General features: G+C 54.8%; 1 protein-coding gene across 1 annotated transcript in view; it reads right to left on the minus strand.

Annotated features, from left to right (window-relative positions):
• LOC109576230 (protein-arginine deiminase type-1) overlaps positions 1–21,286 on the minus strand; it is a 44,711-nt gene extending 23,425 nt beyond the window's left edge. The window contains exon 1 of the mRNA XM_070778078.1: positions 21,126–21,286. Coding sequence (XP_070634179.1) covers positions 21,126–21,217 — 92 coding nt within the window. The 5' untranslated portion in view covers positions 21,218–21,286. The remainder of the gene's footprint in view (positions 1–21,125) is intronic.
• Positions 21,287–21,667: the final 381 nt, after the last annotated feature.

The following is a 21,667-nucleotide window of genomic DNA, read 5'->3' on the forward strand; positions in this document are numbered from 1 at the left end:
GTTGTTTCCGCGGACCTTGAATGGAGCCCTGGGCAGAAGGTGGACAGAAGGGGCCTGATGGTGACGCCGAATCATAGTGTTTAACCCTTCCGCTCCCATAGCGGCCCCTGAAACTCCAGAGCGCAGAGACGGAACCCCTCAGGACAACCCCAGCCCCACCCTCTCCTGAAACTTCTAGCTCCGATGCTTCCAAACTCTCCAACCCAATGGGAAACCCACCTCTCACGTCCTCTGCTGCAGTCCCTGGCCCCTTAGAGTCCTAGACAGCTTCCTCGGCCCGCCTGCACGTGCTCCAGTCTGTTCCCCAACGAACAGAGCACGCTCTTCCTGTGCTCAGAAGCGCTGGTCCCAGCCACACGCAGCATCGTCTCGGACGGCACACAAGGCCCTCCTGGTCAGCCCTCTCCCACCTGCAGCCCCTGCCCACTCCCGGGGCCTGCTCTTCCCCACTCGCTCTGCTCAGGCCTCCCTGACCTTCCCGATGTTCCCTGAAGCTGCAAGGCTGTCCTGCCTCAGGGCCTTTGCACTGGCTGTTCCCTCTGCAGAAAACGCTTTTCCTGCAGATCCCACTAGGCTCCCTCCCTTACCCTCTTCAGGGCTCAAATGTCGCCTTCTCAGTGAGGCCACCCCCCCAACCTACCACTCTGTGTAATGCTACACCTTTCCTCATCTCCTCTTCCACTCCCCTTACCTCTGTCATTCTGTTCTGATTCTTTTTTTAAAAAATATTTCTATTTATCTATTTAGTTGTGGTATGTGGGGTCTTAGTTCCCCAGCCATGGATTGAACCTGGGCCCCCTGTATTGGGAGTGCAGAGTCTTAGCCGCTGGACCGCCAGGGAAGTCCCTCTGTTCTGATTCTTAATCACACCGTTAGTCGCTCAGTCGTGTCCGACTCTTTGGTGACCCCGTGGACTGTAGCCCGCCAGGCTCCTCTGTCCATGGCATTCTCCAGGCAAGAATAATGGAATGGGTTGCTATTCTCTGCTCCAGGGCATCTTCCTCACCCAGGGATCGAACCCAGGTCTCCTGCACTGCAGGCGGGTTCTTTGCCATCTGAGCCCCCAGGGAAACCCCAGTCAGACAGTTATGTGTTGCTCGTCTCTCTTGCGAGGAGCTCAGGTCCCTGAGGGCACGGAATTTTGTCTGTTTTGCTCGTTGCTGCAGCCCAGAATCTGTAACAGTGTTCGGCTTGTAGTCTTTCTCATAAACACTTGTTGAATCAATGAATGGACTCAGTTTTCCCTACTCCGCCAGGGCATTCAGGCCCCTCTCTACCCGGCAGTGCAGCGCTTGACTGACGCCAGAGCCCAGTGCAAACTTCTCCTGTTCCCCTGACGCCCCGCAGCCACCTGGTAGCCCAGAACTCAGGGCTCCAGAAAGGGCGGGTCGTGGAGCCCCTGGTGTGCCAGCCCCAGGCAGGGGCACCCCTCTTCTGGGCCTGCACACTGCTTCTCACACCACAGCTGCTCCCAGCCACAGCAGAGAGGGGCCGGTCTTCTGGACCAAAGACCCAGAGGGGTGCTCTGCAAACTCGGGCTGCAGAGCACCTGAAGCCAAGCTGGCGGGGCCTCCGAGGGCGTACCTGTCCTTCCTTGCTCCCTGAGTGACCCTGTGCTGTGCGGCCCCCTCTGCCGTCCCTGGGGGAGGCCCCAGGTTTCCGTGAGGCCCTTGGCCGTGTAGAGTGCACTCTAGAGGGGAGCTGGACAAGGGAACTACATGCCAAGCTTCTCCACCGCCATCCCCCAAGAGCCATCAGCCTCAAGGCCACCACCCAAGGTCAAGGCCACGTGCAGATGTCCACCCGACTGCCAGAGGGGTCCTTCAATACAGCTCCTGTCTCCATTCTTTCCCGGACTCCTGAGAACCCAGCCAATGTAAACTCCCCTGGGGAAAACAGACAGGCCTCCCTAATCCCCAGCGTGGCCACTTAGTCCCCACAAAGCACGGGGCCCGGTGACAGTGGTGGTGACGGTCGTGGCTCCAATAACCCCTGGTCCCACGCAGGGTCTGGAGCACCGATGTACATCACAGCCCACAAGGTGGCTACTATTCTCCTTGCTGTAAAGATGAAGCTGGAGCGAGGGGCTGCCCCGGCCGTCCAGTGGTTAAGAGCCTGCGGGCCGACGCAGGCGCCACGGGCTTGGTTCCCGGCCCGGGAGAATCCCGTGTGCCGCTTCAAAGCCATTAAGCCCGTGCTGTGCCCCAAGAGACTAGGGATCTCTTCAAGAAAATCAGAGATACCAAAGGAACATTTCATGCAAAGATGGGCTCGATAAAGGACAGAAATGGTATGGACCTAACAGAAGCAGAAGATATTAAGAAGAGATGGCAAGAATACACAGAAGAACTGTACAAAAAAGATCTTCACGACCCAGATAATCACGATGGTGTGATCACTGACCTAGAGCCAGACATCCTGGAATGTGAAATCAAGTGGGCCTTAGAAAGCATCACTGTGAACAAAGCTAGTGGAGGTGATGGAATTCCAGTTGAGCTATTCCAAATCCTGAAAGATGATGCTGTGAAAGTGCTGCACTCAATATGCCAGCAAATTTGGAAAACTCAGCAGTGGCCACAGGACTGGAAAAGGTCAGTTTTCATTCCAATCCCAAAGAAAGGCAATGCCAAAGAATGCTCAAACTACCGCACAATTGCACTCATTTCACACACTAGTAAAGTAATGCTCAAAATTCTCCAAGCCAGGCTTCAGCAATATGTGAACCGTGAACTTCCTGATGTTCAAGCTGGTTTTAGAAAAGGCAGAGGAACCAGAGATCAAATTACCAACATCCGCTGGATCATGGAAAAAGCAAGAGAGTTCCAGAAAAGCATCTATTTCTGCTTAATTGACTATGCCAAAGCCTTTGACTGTGTGGATCACAATAAACTCTGGAAAATTCTGAAAGAGATGGGAATACCAGACCACCTGATCTGCCTCTTGAGAAATTTGTATGCAGGTCAGGAAGCAACAGTTAGAAGTGGACATGGAACAACAGACTGGTTCCCAATAGGAAAAGGAGTTTGTCAAGGCTGTATATTGTCACCCTGTTTATTTAACTTACATGCAGAGTACATCATGAGAAATGCCGGACTGGAAGAAACATGAGCTGGAATCAAGATTGCCGGGAGAAATATCAATAACCTCAGATATGAAGATGACACCACCCTTATGGCAGAAAGTGAAGAGGAACTCAAAAGCCTCTTGATGAAAGTGCAAGTGGAGAGTGAAAAAGTTGGCTTAAAGCTCAACATTCAGAAAATGAAGATCATGGCATCCGGTCCCATCACTTCATGGGAAATAGATGGAGAAACAGTGGAAACAGTGTCAGACTTCATTTTTCTGGGCTCCAAAATCACTACAGATGGTGACTGTAGCCATGAAATTAAAAGATGCTTACTCCTTGGAAGGAAAGTTATGACCAACCTAGACAGCATATTCAAAAGCAGAGACATTACTTTGCCAACAAAATTTGTCTAGTCAAGGCTATGGTTTTTCCAGTGGTCATGTATGGATGTGAGAGTTGGACTGTGAAGAAGGCTGAGTGCCGAAGAATTGATGCTTTTGAAGTGTGGTGTTGGAGAAGACTCTTGAGAGTCCCTTGGACTGCAAGGAGATCCAACCAGTCCATTCTGGAGGAGATCAGCCCTGGGATTTCTTCGGAAGGAATGATGCTGAAGCTGAAACTCCAGTACTTTGGCCACCTCATGTGAAGAGTTGACTCATTGGAAAAGACTCTGATGCTGGGAGGGATTGGGGGCAAGAGGAGAAGGGGACGACAGAGGATGAGATGGCTGATGGCATCACTGACTTGATGGACGTGAGTCTGAGTGAACTCCGGGAGTTGGTGATGGACAGGGAGGCCTGGCATCCTGTGATTCATGGGGTCACAAAGAGTCGGACACGACTGAGCGACTGATCTGATCTGGAGGAAGCCCAGAACAGCCAGCAATAAAAAGAAACAGTTTTTATTCCAGCCCCAGTGGCTCTCAGTCTCAGCTGCTGTAGAGAATAAAATGCACCTTGTCCATCAAAAAAAAAAAAAGAAAAAAGAAATAGTTTTTAAAAATCTCTAAAGATAAAGTTTTGTCTGGTTTAGTCTCGCTCCACCGGGACCGCTGACTCTAGGGAATGCCTCACCCGTGACTGGAGCCTACGACGGCCGCAGCTGCATCACGATTCCACACGTGGAGTTGCACCTGATCTGCTCATTCTTTCCCCGATTAATAAAGCTGTCCTAAATGCACAGTCATAAACGCACGTGGTGTGAAGGCTGATGGGTTTTCTCATCTGCGCTCGAGAAGAAGAAACCGAGACGATGAAGACGCTGCCCCTTCACTGGAAAGTCCCGGACAAGCGCCTCCTCACGGTTTTGTGTCAATCTCAGCGCAACAGCTACAGACACCAAGTTTAATCTGCGTTATTCACCTTGTCTTCATCAATAAAACAATAAACGGAGTCCTGATTTGTAAACGTTGCCAATATCCCTGGTGTAAACACTCCCACTAAGGTCAGTTTCAAGTTATCATCACAACATCATTGAACCCAGAGTTGCAAAGAGATGCAAAAGAGGCCCCTACGTGCCGCTCTCCTACAGACAGAGGGAATGCTGGTGGAACACAGATGACGGTGGGATGCAGTGAAATATTGGAAACAGATGCGTGTCAAGTGTTTTTTATCTTTTCAAGTACTGCCCATTTATTTTTTGATTGATTTTTTTTTTAATTTGGCTACATCTCACAGCATGCAGGATCTTAGTTCCCCGACCAGGAATCAGACCTACCCCCTGTATGGGGAGCACAGAATTTTCACCACTGAACCACCAGGGAAATCGCTACCATTGCCTTTTTAGATTTTTTTATTTTTGGTTCCGCTAGGTCTTCATTCAGTGCTCAGGCTTCTCCTGGTGGTGGCTTCTCTTGTTATTACTGTTAAATAAACTGTATTTAAAACAATGGTGGGGGGCTTCCCAGGTGGCTCAGTGATAAAGAACCCACCTGCCAATGCAGGAGACGCAAAGGCAAGGGTTCGATCCCTGGGTCAGGAAGCTCCCCTGGAGGAGGGCATGGCAACCCAGTCCAGTATTCTTGCCTGGAGAATCCCATGGACAGAGAAGCCTGGCGGGCTACAGTCCATAAGGTTGAAAAGAGTTGGACAGGACTGAAGAAACTTGGCACGACAATGCAGGAGACGGAGGAGACGTGGGTTTGATCCCTGGGTCAGAAAGATCCCCTGGAGGAGGAAGTGGCAACCCACTCCAATATTCTTGCCTGGAGAATCCCATGGACAGAGGAGCCTGGTGGGCTACAGTCCATGGGGCTGCAAAGAGTCGGACACAACTGAGCAACTCAACAGGCAAGCAATATACAGTGTAATTTTAAATAATGGCTGTGTTTGACAACAGGCTTGTAAACTTCCTTAAAAAAAAAAAAAAAAGACAATCAGGTCCCTTGGGGAGGCGTCCTGCTTTGCTGCTGAGCGCTTGCACAGCCGCCGTTCTCCAGCCTCCCCTGGAGGGACTCAGCCTTTCACCAGGGCGACCGTGCGCTTCTCTAGTTGTGCCGGGCACTGGTCCTTGACTGTCTCTGCTGTGCTGGGTCTTTGTTGCTGGTGGGCTTTTCCCTCGTTGCTGCGAGCGGGGGCTACGCGTCTCTCATTGCAGTGGTGTCTCTTGTTGGGGAGCACAGGAGATGCCCCATAGGCCTTGGCGCTTGGGTTCTCTGCATTTGGAGTGTTCAGCCGGGAGCATCCCCGGGGCCTCGGTGCTTCATCTCTTTTCCGAAGGTGCCCTGCCTGCCCTGTGTAAGGCAGTGGCGGGGGCTCATGGGTGGCGCCATGGGCCTCACACCCCCTAACCGCAGGACCCAGTTGCATCGCCTTCCAGCCCGTGGCACCTGTCACCTGAGGTGCCACATTTATTGCACATATTTCCCTACTGTCTCTCCCATTTCTCCCCCTGGAATGCAGGGAACTTCCCGTTCTACTTTCACTAAAACTGTGGTCATCTCAGCACCCAGCGCGGGGCCTGCTTGTGGGCAAGAAGCACAGGAAGCCCTTGTTTGATGGACGAGGACGAGACAACCCGGGAACGTGGAATGGTAACCAAGCAGAGTCTATGGACCCCCCTGGAACAGACGTCCCCGCCCTCCTCCGCATCCTCCACCTGCCTCTCGCTCGCAATAAAACTTTAGCCTCCTAGGCTTTCCTTGAGTTCCAAAGAGTAAACTTAACCAGGAAATCTAGAAAATGCAGAGGCAAAGGAAAACAGCCGAACAAGACAAAACAATGTCTTGGCCGTTCAAACACTCAAGGACCTTTACTTCCTCCTCACAGAGATGGACAGGATTCTGAGCCATACCCTGGAACAGTTTTGCAGATACTGAACCCCCCACCCCAGGTGGAAGAAGTTAATTGTATGCTGCCCACAGCACGTAGTCCCAGAAGGCTGATGAGGCTGACTCCCGATTACCTCACCACCAGCCAATCACGAGAATGTGCGCAATCACACACCCTACAGCCCTTTCCCTCACTCTGCCTTTAAACACCTTTCAGTGAAATAGAGCACACCCTCTCACCTCATGCAGAAACTCAAGATGGCGTAAAGGCTTAGACATAAGACAGGACACCATAAAAGTCCTAGATGAGATCATAGGCGAACATTCTCTGATATAAATTGTACCAATATTTTCTTAGGCCAATCTCCCAACCCAGACAATAGAAATAAAAACAAAAATGAACAAACGGGACCTAATCAAACTTTTAAGCTTTTGCACAGCAAAGGAACCCATAAACAAAAACGAAAAGACAGCCTGCAGAACGGGAGAAGATATTTGCAAATGATGCAACCAACAAGGGCTTAATTTCCGAAATATGCAAGCGGTTCATAAAACTCAACACGAAAAAAGCAGGCAACCCAACTGAAAAATGAGGAGAAGACCTAAGATAGACATTTCTCCAAAGAAGAAACACAGATGGCCAATAGGCACCTGAGAAGATGCTGGACAAGCTAATTACCGCAGAAATGCAAATCAAGACTACAGTGAAGTATCCCCTCACACCAGTCAGAATGGTCATCATCAAAAAAATCTGCAAACAAGACATGCTGGAGAGACTGTGGTGAAAAGGGAAGCCTCTCGCGAACTGTTGCTGTGAGTGTAAATTGATACAGGCATTTGGAGAACAGTATGGAGGTCCCTTAAAAAAATGAAAAATGAACTATCGTATGACCCAGCAATCCCACTACTGGGCACATACCCTGAGGAAACCATAACTCACAAAGACACACGGACCGCAAGATTCTTTGCAGCACTATTTACAATAGCCAGAACACGGAAGCAACCTAGATGTTCATTGACAGATGAACGGATCAAGAAGATGCGGTACGTATACACAACGGAATATTACACAGCCATAAGAAACGAAATCAGGTCACTTGTACTGATGTGGATGGACACAGAGCCTGTCATACCAAGTGAAGTAAGTCAGAAAGAGAAAAACAATGATTATATATTAACCCATCAATATGGAATCTAGAAAAAAGGTACAGATGAACCGGTTTGCAGGGCAGGAATAAAGAGGCTGACTTAGAGAATGGATACGTGGACATTAGTGGAGGAGGGGGAAGGCGGGGCGCACTGAGGGAGCAGCTTTTACACACACAAACTGCTGTCCATGAAATAGATGGCCAGTGAGGCGTGAGGCCAAGCAGGCCCTAGGAAGCATCACTAAGAACAAAGCTAGTGGAGGTGATGGAATTCCGGCTGAGCTATTTCAAATCCTAAAAGATGACGTTTTAGAGTGCTGTACTCAATGTGTCAGAAAATTTGGAAAACTCGGCAGTGGCCACAGGACTGGAAAAAGTCAGTATTCATTCCAATCCCAAAGACAGGCAATGCCAAAGAATGCTCAAACCGGAGCTCATTTCACAAGCTAGCAAGGAAATGCTCAACATCCTTCAAGCTAGGCTTCAGCAGTACCTGACTTGACGGTGAACAAGCCGGGTTTAGAAAAGGTAGAGGAACCAGAGATCAAATTGCCAACATTCGTTGGATCATAAAGAAAGCAAGGAAATTACAGAAAAATACCTACTTCTGGTTCATTGTCTATGCTAAAGCCTTTGACTGTGTGGATCACAACAAACTGTGGAAAATTCTTCAAGAGATGGGAAAACTAAACCACCTTGCCTGCCTCCTGAGAAACCTGTATGCAGGTCAAGAAGCAATAGAACCAGGCATGGAACAATGGACTGATTCAAAATTGGGAAAGGAGTACGCCTAGGCAGTATCTTGTCGCCTTGTTTATTTAAGTTCTATGCAGAGTACATCATGCAAAACGCCAGGCTGGGTGAATCACAGCTGGAATCAAGATTGCCAGGAGAAATACCAACAACCTCAGATATTCAGATGATATCACCCTAACGGCAGAAAGTGAAGAGGAACTAAAGAGCATCTTGATGAGGGTGAAAGAGGAGGGTGAAAAAGCTGGCTTAAAACTCAACATTCAAAAATGAAGATCATGGCATCTGGTCCCATCACTTCATGGCAAATAGATGGGGAAAAATGGAAACAGTGGCAGATTTTATTTTCTTGGGCCCCAAAATTACTGCGGATGGTGACTGCAGCCAGGAAATTGGAAGATGCTTGCTCCTTGGAAGAAAAGCTATGACCAACCTAGGCAGTGTATCAAAAAGCAGAGACATCACTTTGCCAACAAAGGTCTGTCTAGTCAAAGCTATGGTTTTTCTAATAGTCATGTACAGATGTGAGAGTTGGACCATAAAGAATACTGAGTGCTGAAGAACTGATCCTTTAAACTGTCTTGCTGAAGACTATTGAGAGTCCCTTGGACTGCAAGGAGATCAAACCAATTAGTCCTGTAGGAAATCAACACTGAATATTCACTGGAAGGACTGATGCTGAAGCTGAAGCTCCAATACTTTATAGCCACCTGGTTCAAAGAGCCGACTCATTGGAAAAGACCTTGATACTGGGAAATATTGAAGGAAGGAGGAGAAGGGGACGACAGAGGATGAGATGGTTGGATGCCATCACTGATCCATGGACATGAATTTGAGGAAACTCCAGGAGATGGTGAAGGACAGGGAGGCCTGGTGTGCTGCAGTCCATGGGGTTGCAGAGTCAGACACGACTTAGCAACAGAATAAGCAAGTGGGAAACTACTGCAGAGCTCAGCGAGCTCAGCCTGTGCTCTGAGATGACCTAGAGGGGTGGGAGGGAGGCTCTGGAGGGAGGGGATGTGTGTACACACACAGCTGCTTCACCTCGATGTCCAGAGGAAACCAGCACAACATCGCGAAGCAATTATATGCCAAAATGAATAAATAAATAAAAAGTCTACAAACAAAAACGACAAGTAAAATTACCATATGACGCAACATCGCCGCTCCTCGGCATACATCTGGACAAATCTGCAATTCAGAAACACGTGCATCCCTGTCTTCACAGCAGCGCTGGTCACGATGGCCAAGACGTGAGAACAACTTGAATGGCCATCAACAGATGAATGGGTAAAGAAGATGTGGCGCATACGCACAACAGAATACTACTCAGCCATGAAAGAGGAGCTTCCCAGGTGGCACAAGTGGTAAGAGCAGTCCTGCAATGCAGGAGACACAGGAGACGCGGGCTCCATCCCTGGGTCGGGAAGGTCCCCTGGAGGAGGGCATGGAGACCCACTCTGGTATTCTTGCCTGCAGAATCCCATGGACAGAGGAGCCTGGCGGGCTGCAGTCCGTGGGGTGTCAAAGAGTCGGACACAACTGAGCGACTGAGCACGCACAGCCACAAAAAGAATGAAATGACGCCTTCTGCAGCAATATGGTGAAACTAGAGATCATCATTCCAAGTGAAGTAAGTCAGAAAGAGAAATACCGTGTGGTATCACTTGCATGTGGAATCTAAATTAAAACACAAATGAACCTGCCTCTGGAACAGAGACAGTCGCAGACACAGGGAATGGGCTGGTGGTCGCCTACGGGGAGGGGCCGGGGGAGGGCTCGTTACAGATAAAACAAACAGCAAGCCCTCAGTGGACAGCACAGGGAGCCACCTTCAGTATCCTATGATAAGGACGCCCCTGGTGGTCCAGAGATTAAGAACCCGCCTTGCGATGCAGGGGACTTGAGTTTGGTCCTTGGTCAGGGAACTAAGATCCCACATGCACAGCACCGCAGCTGGAGAGTCCACGTGCCACAAGGGAAGATCCTGCATGAAGCAATGCCGCTGAGACCCCAGGCAGCCAAATTAATCAATTTAAAAAATACTCTATGATAAACCATAATGGAAAAGAATGTGTATTCATGTATAACTGAATCACTTTGCTGCACAGCAGAAACTAGCACATTGCAAATCGACTAGACTTCATCCAAAAAAATACTAGGAAAAAACACACCCAGCACCCCTCTCCATTACCCTGTCTTTAAAAACCTTTCCCTCTGAACTACCCAGGAGTTCAGGTCTTTCAAGCACCAGCCTCCTGGACTCCTTGCTGTGCCTGCCCTTTCCTTCGCCACAGCCCAGTGTCTGTAGACTGGCTTTACTGTGTGCTGGGGAGCGGGCCCAAGTGGTTCAGTGACGAATGGCTTTCCCTGGACCGCCCAGCTGGCAGGTTGGTTGAGCATGAATTTGAATTCAATCGATCCAGCCCCAGGGCCCCTGCTCACACAGCCTAAGAGCAAATCAGCAGGAGACCGGTGTGTCTAGCTGACTGCAGAAGGGTTTCCAGCTCCATGGAGAGCCTGGGGACTGTCACTGCTGACGCAGCCCTTTCAAGGGAAGCAGGGTTCCTTGGAGCCAATCCCCAGCTTTGGGCAAAAGTTGACATTTCTAAGTCACAGCCCTGGGCACACTACCCTTTATTTGGAATCTTGGTAGAACATAATAATAATAATAACGTAAGAAGGGGTGGGAAGGGATAAATTGGAAGACTGGGATATGAGCACTGCTCTCCTGTAGGCTCAGAATCCATCCACCAATGCAGGAAACTCAAATTCAATCCCTGGGTCAGGAAGACCCCCTGGAGAAGGAAATGGCAACCCACTCCAGGATTCTTGTCTGGCAAATCCCATGGACAGAGGAGCCTCGCAGGCTACAGTCCATGGGGTTGCAAAGAGTTGGACACAACTTAGCAACTCAACAACAGCAAATATATAAAATAGATGACTAATGAGGACCTACTGTATACACGGGGAACTCTGCTCAGTACTCTGGAATGGCCTGCAGGGGAACAGAATATAGGAAAGAGTGGGTATGAGTGTATGAGTAACTGATCCACCTTGCTGTACAGCTGAAACTGACACGGCATTGTAAGTCAACTCCTGCGCGCCAGGTCGCTTCAGTCGTGTCCGACTCTCTGCAACCCCATGGACTGCAGCCCACGAGGCTCCTCTGTCCATGGGGTTCTCCAGGTGAGACAACTGGAGTGGGCTGCCGTTCCCTTCTCCAGGGACCTTCCCGACCCAGGGATCGAACCCGAGTCTTGTAGGTCTCCTGCATTGGCGGGCAGGTCTCCCCGCTCTCTGGGGGGCGCCTGTTCAGGCCCCACTCCCTTCCACGCCCGCCCCCATCCAGGCTGCTTCCCTAGGGCTGCCTCTCAGGGCGAAAAACGCAGGTGTCTGCGGTTGGCCCAGCAGGAGGGGTTTTTGTTGTTTTGTGCGTGCGTGCGTGCGTGTGCGTGAGTGCGTGTGCGTGCGTGTGCGTGCGTATGTGCGTGCGTGTGTGCGCGTGTGTGCGTGTGTGTGCGTGCATGTGTGTGTTTGCAGCCCTCCGGGGAGGGCCTCTGTCTCTCGCGTCTACAGGCTGTGCCAGGCCGGCCCCTGGCCGTCTGGATTCTCACTCCCTTGGCGTGCCCCCTCCTCCCCTGTCCCGGGCCTCTAGGACGGGCTCTCAGAGCCTTTCCCCACCTCTCAGACTCCTGGGTCTGTGGGTGGAGCCGAGCATTAAGGGCCGCTCTGGGGGTGGAACAGGCAGGCATGGGTGAGCCGCAGGCCGCCCACAGTGGGACTTGTCTCCGCTGCTCCTCAGCTGCTCTGCGGCTCACCCGATCCACGAGCCAGAACCACCTCCCCCCACCCTCACCTCCCACCAACTCATCGGCATCTGTGGGGTCCAGTCTCCCAGTGCAGCCCCTGGACGGGACCAAACCCCGACTCGGTCATTACCATGCCGGAGGCACCCAGTCTCCAGGGTGTCATCAGTCATTAGCGCTACCGTCATCGCCACTGCCAGGCTGATGAGACTGTGAGCGTGTCCCTTCAACTCACAGCTGGGATGGGGATGGGAGAGGCAGCCTTCTGCACTCTTCGAAATGAAATGAAATGAAATGAAAGTTGCTCAGTCGTGCCCAACTCTTTGCGACCCCATGGACTGTAGTCCATGGGATTCTCCAGGCCAGAATACTGGAGTGGGTAGCCTTTCCCTTCTCCAGGGGATCTTCCCAACCCAGGGATCAAACCCAGGACTCCCGCATTGCAAGCAGATTCCTTACCAATTGAGCTCCTTCAAATGCTACCCCTTCCGTGGAGCAGACTGTGGGCTGTGTGAGGCGTATGGCTTGGGATTCGGTCACTCAGCTGCTCTGAGCCTCGATTTTCCTCCTCAGTAAAATGGATGTAATCCAAAGAGCTACTTCCCAGGGCTGCTGGGCAGATTCGATTAGACGGTGCATTTAAAGTACTTGGCATGGGACTTCCCTGGTGGTCTAGTAGTTAAGACTCCGATCTTCTAAAGCAGGGAGCATGGGTTCAATACCTGGTCAGAGAACTGAGATCCCACATGCCTTGTGGTGTGACCAAGAAATAAACATTTTAAAAAGGAGAAAGCTATACCGAAGTGCTTGGCATACAGTAGGTGCTTAAGCATTTGCTGCCATCACTGCTGGTGCTATAACTCTTCCCAGAGCCCCCAGCAGCCCAAGCCAGTCGGGCCAGGACCCTGTCTCCTCCCGGGGCCCCGCAGCCCCCGTCCAGACCCTCCTTGCAGCCCCTCACAGTCTGTATCACCCAGAACAGCACCCTGACTCGTCCTCACCCCGGGCCCCGGCTCAGAGTAGGGCCAGGTTCACAGGTTAATCAGCAGGCTGCAAGGAGAATGGAGTCAGCTCTTAGAGGGATCTCACAAAGGGAGGCACAGAGGATGGGGAAGGGATCCAAAGCAACCGGTCATTCCAGCCTGGCTCACTTGCTTTAACTACATCCGTGCCCACCCACCTGGTCAGGTGTAAGGACAGCACGTTTCACAGGCGATATTGGGTAGGGTAATACCAGGGTGGCATTTTCAAGCACTTAGTATGTGCCAGGGGGCTTCCCAGGTGGAGCAGTGATAAAGAGCCCTCCCGCCAATGCAGGAGATGTGAGGGACGTGGGCTCGATCCCTGGGTCAGGAGGATCCCCTGGAGGAGGAAATGGCAACTAACTACAATATTCTTCCCAGAAAACCCCATGGATGGAGAAGACTGTTGGGATACGGTCCGTGGGGGTGCAGAGTCAGACATGACTGAGCATGCACACACCGTGTGGTAGGCACGTCGCCAGCTTCTGACACCTGCGATCTTATCTACACTTTACAACAACCCTCGTAGGTACGTGTTGCTGTCCTCGTCTAGCAGTTGAGGAAATCTTTTCAGCGAGGCTGAGTGCCCTTCCTGGGATCACACAGCTGGCAAAGAATGGAAGGGGCGGCAGGCTTGTCTTCCCTCTCGTGCCGTCCCAGCCAACGTTAAAAGGCGTGTGCGTGCTCTGAGCGTGTTCCTGGCAGGGACTGGAGGAAGGAGATACCCAGAGAAGATGTGGGAAGGAAAAAGGGAGACGCTGAAACCTTGCCACACAAGCTCTTTTACATGATCCCCTGGGAGCTGACAGGATGTGGGGCAGTGAGGCAGGAAGGGCACGTGCCCTCCTCCCCCTCCACGCACCCCAACTTTGCAGGGGTGAAGTCAGTGCCGACCAGCAGGATGGCATGACCTTCCAGCCCCTTTCTACCTTAAAACAATGAGACTCTGGAGTGTCTTCACAGTCCTTGGGTCAGAGAAGGGTCCCAGAGGTCATCCTGGCCAGCTCCCTGCCCACTGCAGAACTCTGTGCTCGAACACTTCCTGTGACAGGGAGCTCACTACCTCACACCCTTTGGTACTTTGACAGTTCAGAGAAAGAATTAGGAAGTCTTTCCTTTTGCCTGGCTGCAACCTGCACCCAGAAGCTTCCTCCTCCCGGGGCACCACAGGCACACTTCATCTCAGCTACTCGGAAGCTGACTGCCTGGTCCCTGGGGAGAGGAGAAACAGGGCAGGCATGGGGCCGCTCCCATGCTGTCCACACTCCATTCTTGGACCACACCAGCATCTGGGGATGACCCCAGGGTCAGGGGGCCCTCTGCCCAGCCGAGGGTCTGGGCGGGGAGGGCACACTGGTGCTGACCCAGCCTCCAGCTGGGGGAAAGGGTATGGGCTGGCAGCAGAGAACCAGGGTGTGCGGAGGCTTGACCACGACACTGTGCTGGGGAGAGGCCAGGGTGGAAAGGGGACTAATGTGACTGGATAGAAAGGCTGAGGAGCCAGCTGGTAGGCAGCCCTTGGGCAGAACAGACTGGCCAAGCCTGTGGCTTCCCCTTCACACCTGATCAGCCACCTGCCTGCCCGGGAAGGGCCACCATCCAGGTGTCCTGGACTAGACTCGACAAGTCCTCTCTGACACAGCCAGCTCTGGGGTCCCCCCTGCTGGGGGGCGAGACCTGATGTGGCCAGCAGTCCCCGGAGGCAGCCAGCCCTAAAGGACACAGCTCCCCCAGGAGCTCATGAGTCTTGTCGCTGCCGCCGGCTGCTCCGCCTCAACACGAATTTCCCGAGCGCCCGCTGTGGCAGGGGCCACCCTGGGCACAGGAGAGCAGAGATGAATCACCCTGGCCTCACGGGACCCGCCCAGGGCAGGGACAGCACGGTCTCCAACGTGCTCTCGCTCTGTTCTGATTCCATCCCCGAGGCCCCTGCCTGCTGAGCAGGGCAGTTACCAGGCTTCTCATTTTACAGGTGATATGAAAGTCAAGGAGAAGGCGATGGCACCCCACTCCAGTACTCTTGACTGGAAAATCCCATGGACGGAGGAGCCTATTAGGCTGCAGTCCACGGGGTCTCTAAGAGTCGGACACGACTGGGAGACTTCACTTTCACTTTTCACTTTCATGCATTGGAGAAGGGAATGGCAACCCACTCCAGTGTTCTTGCGTGGAGAATCCCAGGGACGGGGGAGCCTGGTGGGCTGCCGTCTATGCGGTCGCACAGAGTCGGACACGACTGAAGTGACTTAGCATAGCATAGCATGAAAGTCACAGGAGGCCACACATGGGCAGGACCTGAGGTTTGACCTCACCCGGGTCTGACCCCAAAGCTCATCCTCTGCCCTGCGCCCACCACCCCTGCGGAAACCCAACCACACAGAGGATTCCCCAGTAATGGGCGGGCTGTGTGACTCTGGGCAAGCCTCTTGACCACTCTGTGTCTCCGTCTTTGTCTGCAAAACAGGGATCTTAGGAGTCGTCACCGCATAAGCTCGTGTGAGACTTGACTGAGAGAGTGCCGTACGCACTGTGACTGAAGGCCCTGCCATCGTCATGTCGTACTGTCACCAGGGGCCTGGGCAGCAGGCGGACCTGGCGGAAGAGGATCCTGGCACCCCCTTCACTCTCCAGCCTGGCCAGAAACCAGGTGAGCGATTCAGCGGTGAGTGTCCACATCCTGAAGGCTCTCTTAGCCCCCAGAGTAAGGTGGGAGCCCCTCAGGGGTGGGCATAGATTGTCTCGTCTCTAAGCGCCTCAGCACAGCACAGAGCTGGACAAGGAGCAGCTGTCTCGAAACGTCTAAGGGACCGCAGACGGCTCAGAGCCCCGTGTGGCTTTCTCTTTGGTCCTGCCCAGGTGCTGGCTGTGGCTGACACGGTGGGGAGGGGGATGATGAGGCCCGCGGACGCCCCGTTACAGGCTGGGATCGCCCCCTGCGTGCAGAACCACCCCAGGAGCAGCTGCATCATGCCCCTCTTTCTTTCCTTTCCAGACAGACCTGATGCCCTGGCATTGCTCAGCCAAGGCCACACCCAGGGAGCCTGCATGGAGGGCCTGGGCCAGGCCTTCCTCCTCTGGAACCCCTGCCGGCCCAGGGATGGAGGTTGGAGGTGGCGGGGGCAGCTTTCATCCCAGCAGAGGCAAACAGGGGCTGGAGGCCAGGACATCTCAGAGACGAGCCCTGAATGGAAAGTCAGAATCACGGCTCACTCCTCCCCTCTCAGACTGTCTCCCCTTCTGCTACAGAGGAACTGCACAGCTGTGCTCCTCAGATCATGCAGCTTCTAGGGGGCCAAATTCACAGGCGATATCATCCCCTTCTAGTGTGGGAGGACGCTGGCGCCAGAGAGGCTGAGTAACTGGCCCAAGGTCACACAGCCCGCAGGACCACGACGCATCGCCAGCCCTCCCGCTCAGCAGTCACCGAGCAGCCGCATCAGTGGGACCTCCTCCTCGGGGCCCAGTCAGCGTGGGGTCCAGCCTTCTTCCTCGTCTGTGTCCGGAAGCCCCAGCCTCCTCCCCCGACACCTGTCAGCCTGGCGCAGACCACAGCCTCGGCAGGCTCCTCCTGAGGAATTCCTGACCTTCCCTTTGCCCACGCTCCCAGCAAAGTGATGGAGACCCAGGTGGGGGCCGAGGGGTCCTGCACGTGGTTGAGAAGGTGTGTTGGAGAAGCGCTTGGCAGGGCTTCAGGCGGCCTTGGGCTCAGATGCAGGGCAGCGGGGCTCTCTGCTCTGGGCCTGGATGCGCTGCAGACTCAGCACGGGTCTGCCCCTGCCAGGCTCCGGCAGGCCCCAGCTCCCCTGCCCCGGCCCCTGGTGGCAGCGTTTGGGATCCCCACCACCACCCACAGCCCACAGCTGAGGCCCCTCCTGGGCTCCCCGGGGGCTGAGGTCCTCGGCTGGGTGTGGCCTTCCCAGTCCCTTCCGGCCCCACACCCTACACCCCACACCCCACACACCTTTGAGCATCAGGACCACTTGGCAGAGCTGAACAGCTGCTTAGAAACCACAGCAAAGGGAAAGAAAGCGTCTCTGGACCGAGCAAAGCGGAGGACCGCCCATCACAGGAGAAGCATCTGGGGGTCGAGGCACCTCCATCGGGGCTGAGCCACCACCGCCCTTCCCCTGCCTCTCCAGTCTTTTCTCAGGGTCCACAGCCAGACCCTGCCCGCCCAAGGAGAGGGGAAGCTGGGAACTGCGGGGGAGGAGAGAGAGGTGGGGTTGGAAGTGATGGGAGCAGGAGACGGAAGAGAAGACGGTCAGGCACAAGGAGAGGTTCCAAGACCAAATGGCGGGGAGGAGAAGCGGGGCGTGCGCGGAGGTGCCTGGCAGGGGCTGCGGGGCGGAGGAGGGGATGGAAGAGAGACCGACAAGGTCCGTCTCAGGACAGGGGGCGGCGCAGGAGCCGGGGGCCAGGGCATCCGGACGCTCAGGGGGTGGCTGACCACCGGTGCCCTCTCTGAAGCCAGGATCACAGTCCATCATTTCACATCCAGATTGGGTGTGGCCTCTGCTGGCTCCAGGGACCTTGCAGAGGACCCCGACCTCATACCCTCCAAGAACCCTCCAGTCTAAACGCTAACATCACTTCCTATAAAGGAATGGATTCAGTTGCAGGACGGAATGAGGAGGAGGAGGGTTTCTCCCTGGAGCTTAAACCCGGGTCCCTGCCCGGCACTGGGAGCCTGTCGGTCATCAGGAGCTGGTGTTGGGCACCAGGCCTGTAATTACCCCACGAGGAGAACAATTACGCTTCACGGTACTTCTGCACAAGTTAAAAGCATTAATTTACTCAGTGTAAACATCAGAAATACACAGACCACAAGTTTTACAACTCCGTTTAGGCATGTTGGGTTCTTGAAAAGCAGGGAACCCCAGAGAAAGAAGCGGTTTGGGTCTTTTCTCCAGCTCACCTGAGAGGCCCTGAAGAGACCCCCCTTCCTGGGCTCCTGGAATTCCAGCCATCTCAGGTCTAAGAGTCTATCTGGCTTTGAGGCTTGTGCGAGGCTGGGGGAGGCTTAGAAAAAGCTCCAGGAGAGCATCCCAGCCTCACCCGGCCAGCCTTCCCCTCCATCCCCGGGGACAAATGTTCACGTGGTCTCCAGCCCAGGGCTCTGATTCTGGGCAGACAAGGAACTCCGGCCGGATCACTAATGCATTCCTCAGGCCACATTTCCTCCTTTTTGGCAGAAGTCCTCTGGGGACCGCTTCCAGGCAAGGAAAACAGAGACGGTCCGGGCTCTCTGGCCAGATGCAGGGGGTCATCAGCCTGCCAGGTTGAGAGGGCAGGGTCTGTAGCACATGCTATTTCTAGGGCTTCTCAGCCTGGGGCACCCCCAGGACACACTACTATCCCAAAACAGGTGTTTCCCCAAATAACCAGTCTGGAGCGCACACGGGGGAGTTAATCGCTTCCTGTGACGTCACCCCCACACGCCCATCTCCAGGGGCTCCGGAGGGCTGGGACCTCAGCCCAAGTGACTGGCACTCCTCTCTTCGGGGGGCGTCCCCCTTCTACCAGCAAGGCCAGTCAGAGGCCCCTTGCTCAGCCTCAGCTAGGGTGGGGCACCCACAGCAGGGGTGGGAGAGCCCCGAGTTCACCAAGTACAGCCCCTTCCTCTAGCCAGCCAGGGCCCCGGAGTGGGCTTCAGGACCCCCTGCTCCCATTTTTCTTGGCCACGTGTGGGATATTCGTTCCTGGACCAGGGTTCAAGCCCACAGCCCCAGTGCTGGAAGCCTTAACCATTGGACCGCCAGGAAGTCCCAGGCGCCTCTTCAAACCTTCCGAGGAGACAGGCCAACCCCCTCCCTCCACCCGGCTCCGATGACTCCACGTCGCCGGGTCCCACCTATCAGAGACCTCAGAGGCCAGAAGTTCTTCTCAAGGTCTACTTTGGAAACAACTTGTTGCAGAACTAACTTCAGCTTTCCAGAGACCCTCACGGCTACGATGCTAGTCCCCATCAACATCCAGGGTGAGGGCTCCTGAAGGACCCTGGGCGCGGGTCCCCCACGCTGCTCACCAGGACCCCACTGCAGCCCCTGCCCGCAGAGTCGGACCACCAGGCAGCTTCCCTGAGCCCGCAGCAGGGCCGCAGCCCTCCCTGGGGATGCCAGGGGGCTTGGTGAGCCTGAAGTAGGTTTACAGGCGCATTGCCCCTCGTATCCACCGCACAGCCCATCTGCCGTTCCTCCACCCTCTGAGACATGATGGGAGGAAAGCAGACCCACAGAGCCATTAGAGCTGTGGCACGGCCCCTCCCACAGGGCAAGGGCCCCACACAGGCAGGCTCACATTTATTGCCCTCCCCCAACACACTACCGGCGCTTCCCAGGTGGCACAGTGGTACAGAATCCCTCTGCCATTACAGGAGATGCAAGAGACCAGGATTCCATCCCTGGGTCGGGAAGATCCCCTGGAGCAGCAAATGGCAACCTGCCCCAGTGTTCTTGACTGGGAAACCCCATGGACAGAGGAGCCTGGCGGGCTGTGGTCCACGGGATGGCCAACAGAAGGACCCGACTGAGCACACATGCACCCACAACCCATTACCGTCAGTGATCTTGTGCCCCCATTTGTCGAAGAGGAAACTGAGGCTCAGAGAAGCGCGGCAGCTTGCCCAGGGCCCCCCAGCCACCAACGGAGCTAGAATGAGAAGCTGAGTCTGTCCAAGTCGAGTGTGGGTGCTTTATCACCAGCCTGAACTGAACAGGGGATTCAGCTCATCCTGCCGGGGCCCAGAGAGGGCCTGCAGCTTGGCACACGCCAGACAGCAAGTCAGCGGCGGAGGCAGAAGCAGGACTCCCATCTCCTGGCTCCCAGTCAGAGGCTCTCAGAAGGGCCTGAGTTTCTGCAGTTCCCTTCTAGAAGCAGCCGTCCCCTGGGAGAAGAGCAGGGGTGGAATAGGAAGACGGGGCTCACTAGAGACCCTGTCTCCGCTCTTGATGGTAAAGCATAGTCGCCAGATAAAGTAAGGGACGCCAAGCTAAATCTGAATGTCAGTTACTTTTAAAAATACAAGTATGTCCCACGCAATACACTAAAAAAAGTTATTTTTTAAACCTGAGATGTAAACTGGGCGTCCTGCATTTTCATTTGCCGAGTCTGGCAACACTGTGTTAAGATGGCAGAAGAAAACGGGGTCTCCGCTGGCCGCCCAGATGCTGGAGAACCACCCCAGGCCAGGGCCTCCAGGACAGCTGGGAACTGAGGCCTGGCCCCCAGGGCCCCTGGCTCCCCGCACCCCCAAGGTCCCTGCCCCAGAGCCAGGGCAGGGGCAGCAGGAAGGCCCCGGGGACGGGGGCCCCCTGAGGCCAGGTGAAGCCTCTGGGCAGCCTCTGAGGCCAGCTCAGACCCCAGCTTGTACCAGATCCCAGCTCCCACCTGCTCTGGGAGGCAGACCCTCCTCGCCTTGATTGCCCCCTCCCTGCCAACACACCGGGCTGAGTCCTGGGCCCCGCGTCCCAGCCTCATCCCCATCACCCTCTTACAGACACAAGCCCCAGGCTCCTCTGAGCGCCTCCCGGTATGAGCACACTGAAACATGCGCCCCGGGCCTGTTCTCAGTCCTTTTCCTTTGCCAACACGTTCACTCCTTCCCCAGCTCGTCCCCTCTCATCCCAGTCGTCCTGGCTGGCCTCCAACGACCAAGCTGCCACGCGCCGCCCCTCCGCCTCAGAGAGAGGGGCTGTCGGCAAGAAACGGAGGGCAGAATCAGCAGCACTTCGTTCTGATGCTCCGCATGCGTTCCGCTGGGATGTCAGAACGCAGAACCCAGACCCCAGAGCGTGGCCCCAGGGCTCAGAGCTGGAACCCTCGCCCAAGGGCTTGAGGCCAGAGACGGGACCCCGGTGCCGGAGCCAGGGCCCCAGCAGGGACCTGCAGCCTCTCTCTCTCCTGGTGCTGCAGCAGCTCCGCCGGCTCTGCCGTCACAACGGCCCCTCGTCAGCATCCTCCACGGTGCCCGATTCGGCCTCCGGGGGCCACCCCGCTGCTGCAGGCGCCCCAGCCCCGCCCAGCCCTCTGCCAGCCAGGTGGGCACCCCTCGGCCCTCACCTGTGAACGTCCAGGTGTGTCTGAACCCCCACAGCACACACGGCGTAGCTGGGCTTCTTCGGGGACAGCCGCACAGCACTGCGCTGGGCCATCCCGACCCGCTGGCGTCTGACCTCTGTGCACCCTGCTCCCAGGCTCCGCGCCCAGGCACCTCGTTGCCAGGAAGGGGTGTGAGTTCTGACAGGCTGGCGCTTTCCTCCTCCCTTTTAATTTCATCCTCTGACCTGAAGAGCCTGCCCAAGCCCAGTCCCCACCTCCTGGCCCCATGCCATCCCTCTTGGCCTGTCAATCCAAGAGGCTCAGGGAGGAGGTACCAAAAGCCTCCCTGGGGAATGGGGAAGTGGGGCTTCAGCTGAGGCTGAGCAGAGCTCAGCTGCCAGCAGAAGACAAGCCCCCAGCCCCCGCCCCTGCCCAAGCTTAGCTTCCATCCTCAGACTCTCGGCGACTGAGTCCACACGGCAACGAGGCGATGGCAGCGGCTTCTGAGGGCCGGTGCTGCCTGAGTGGCCTGCAGATCTTATCTCGTAAGTTAGCACCTCATT

The sequence above is a fragment of the Bos indicus genome, chromosome 2 (genome assembly GCF_029378745.1).
Source record: "Bos indicus isolate NIAB-ARS_2022 breed Sahiwal x Tharparkar chromosome 2, NIAB-ARS_B.indTharparkar_mat_pri_1.0, whole genome shotgun sequence".
In the NCBI taxonomy this organism is placed as follows: Eukaryota; Metazoa; Chordata; class Mammalia; order Artiodactyla; family Bovidae; genus Bos; species Bos indicus.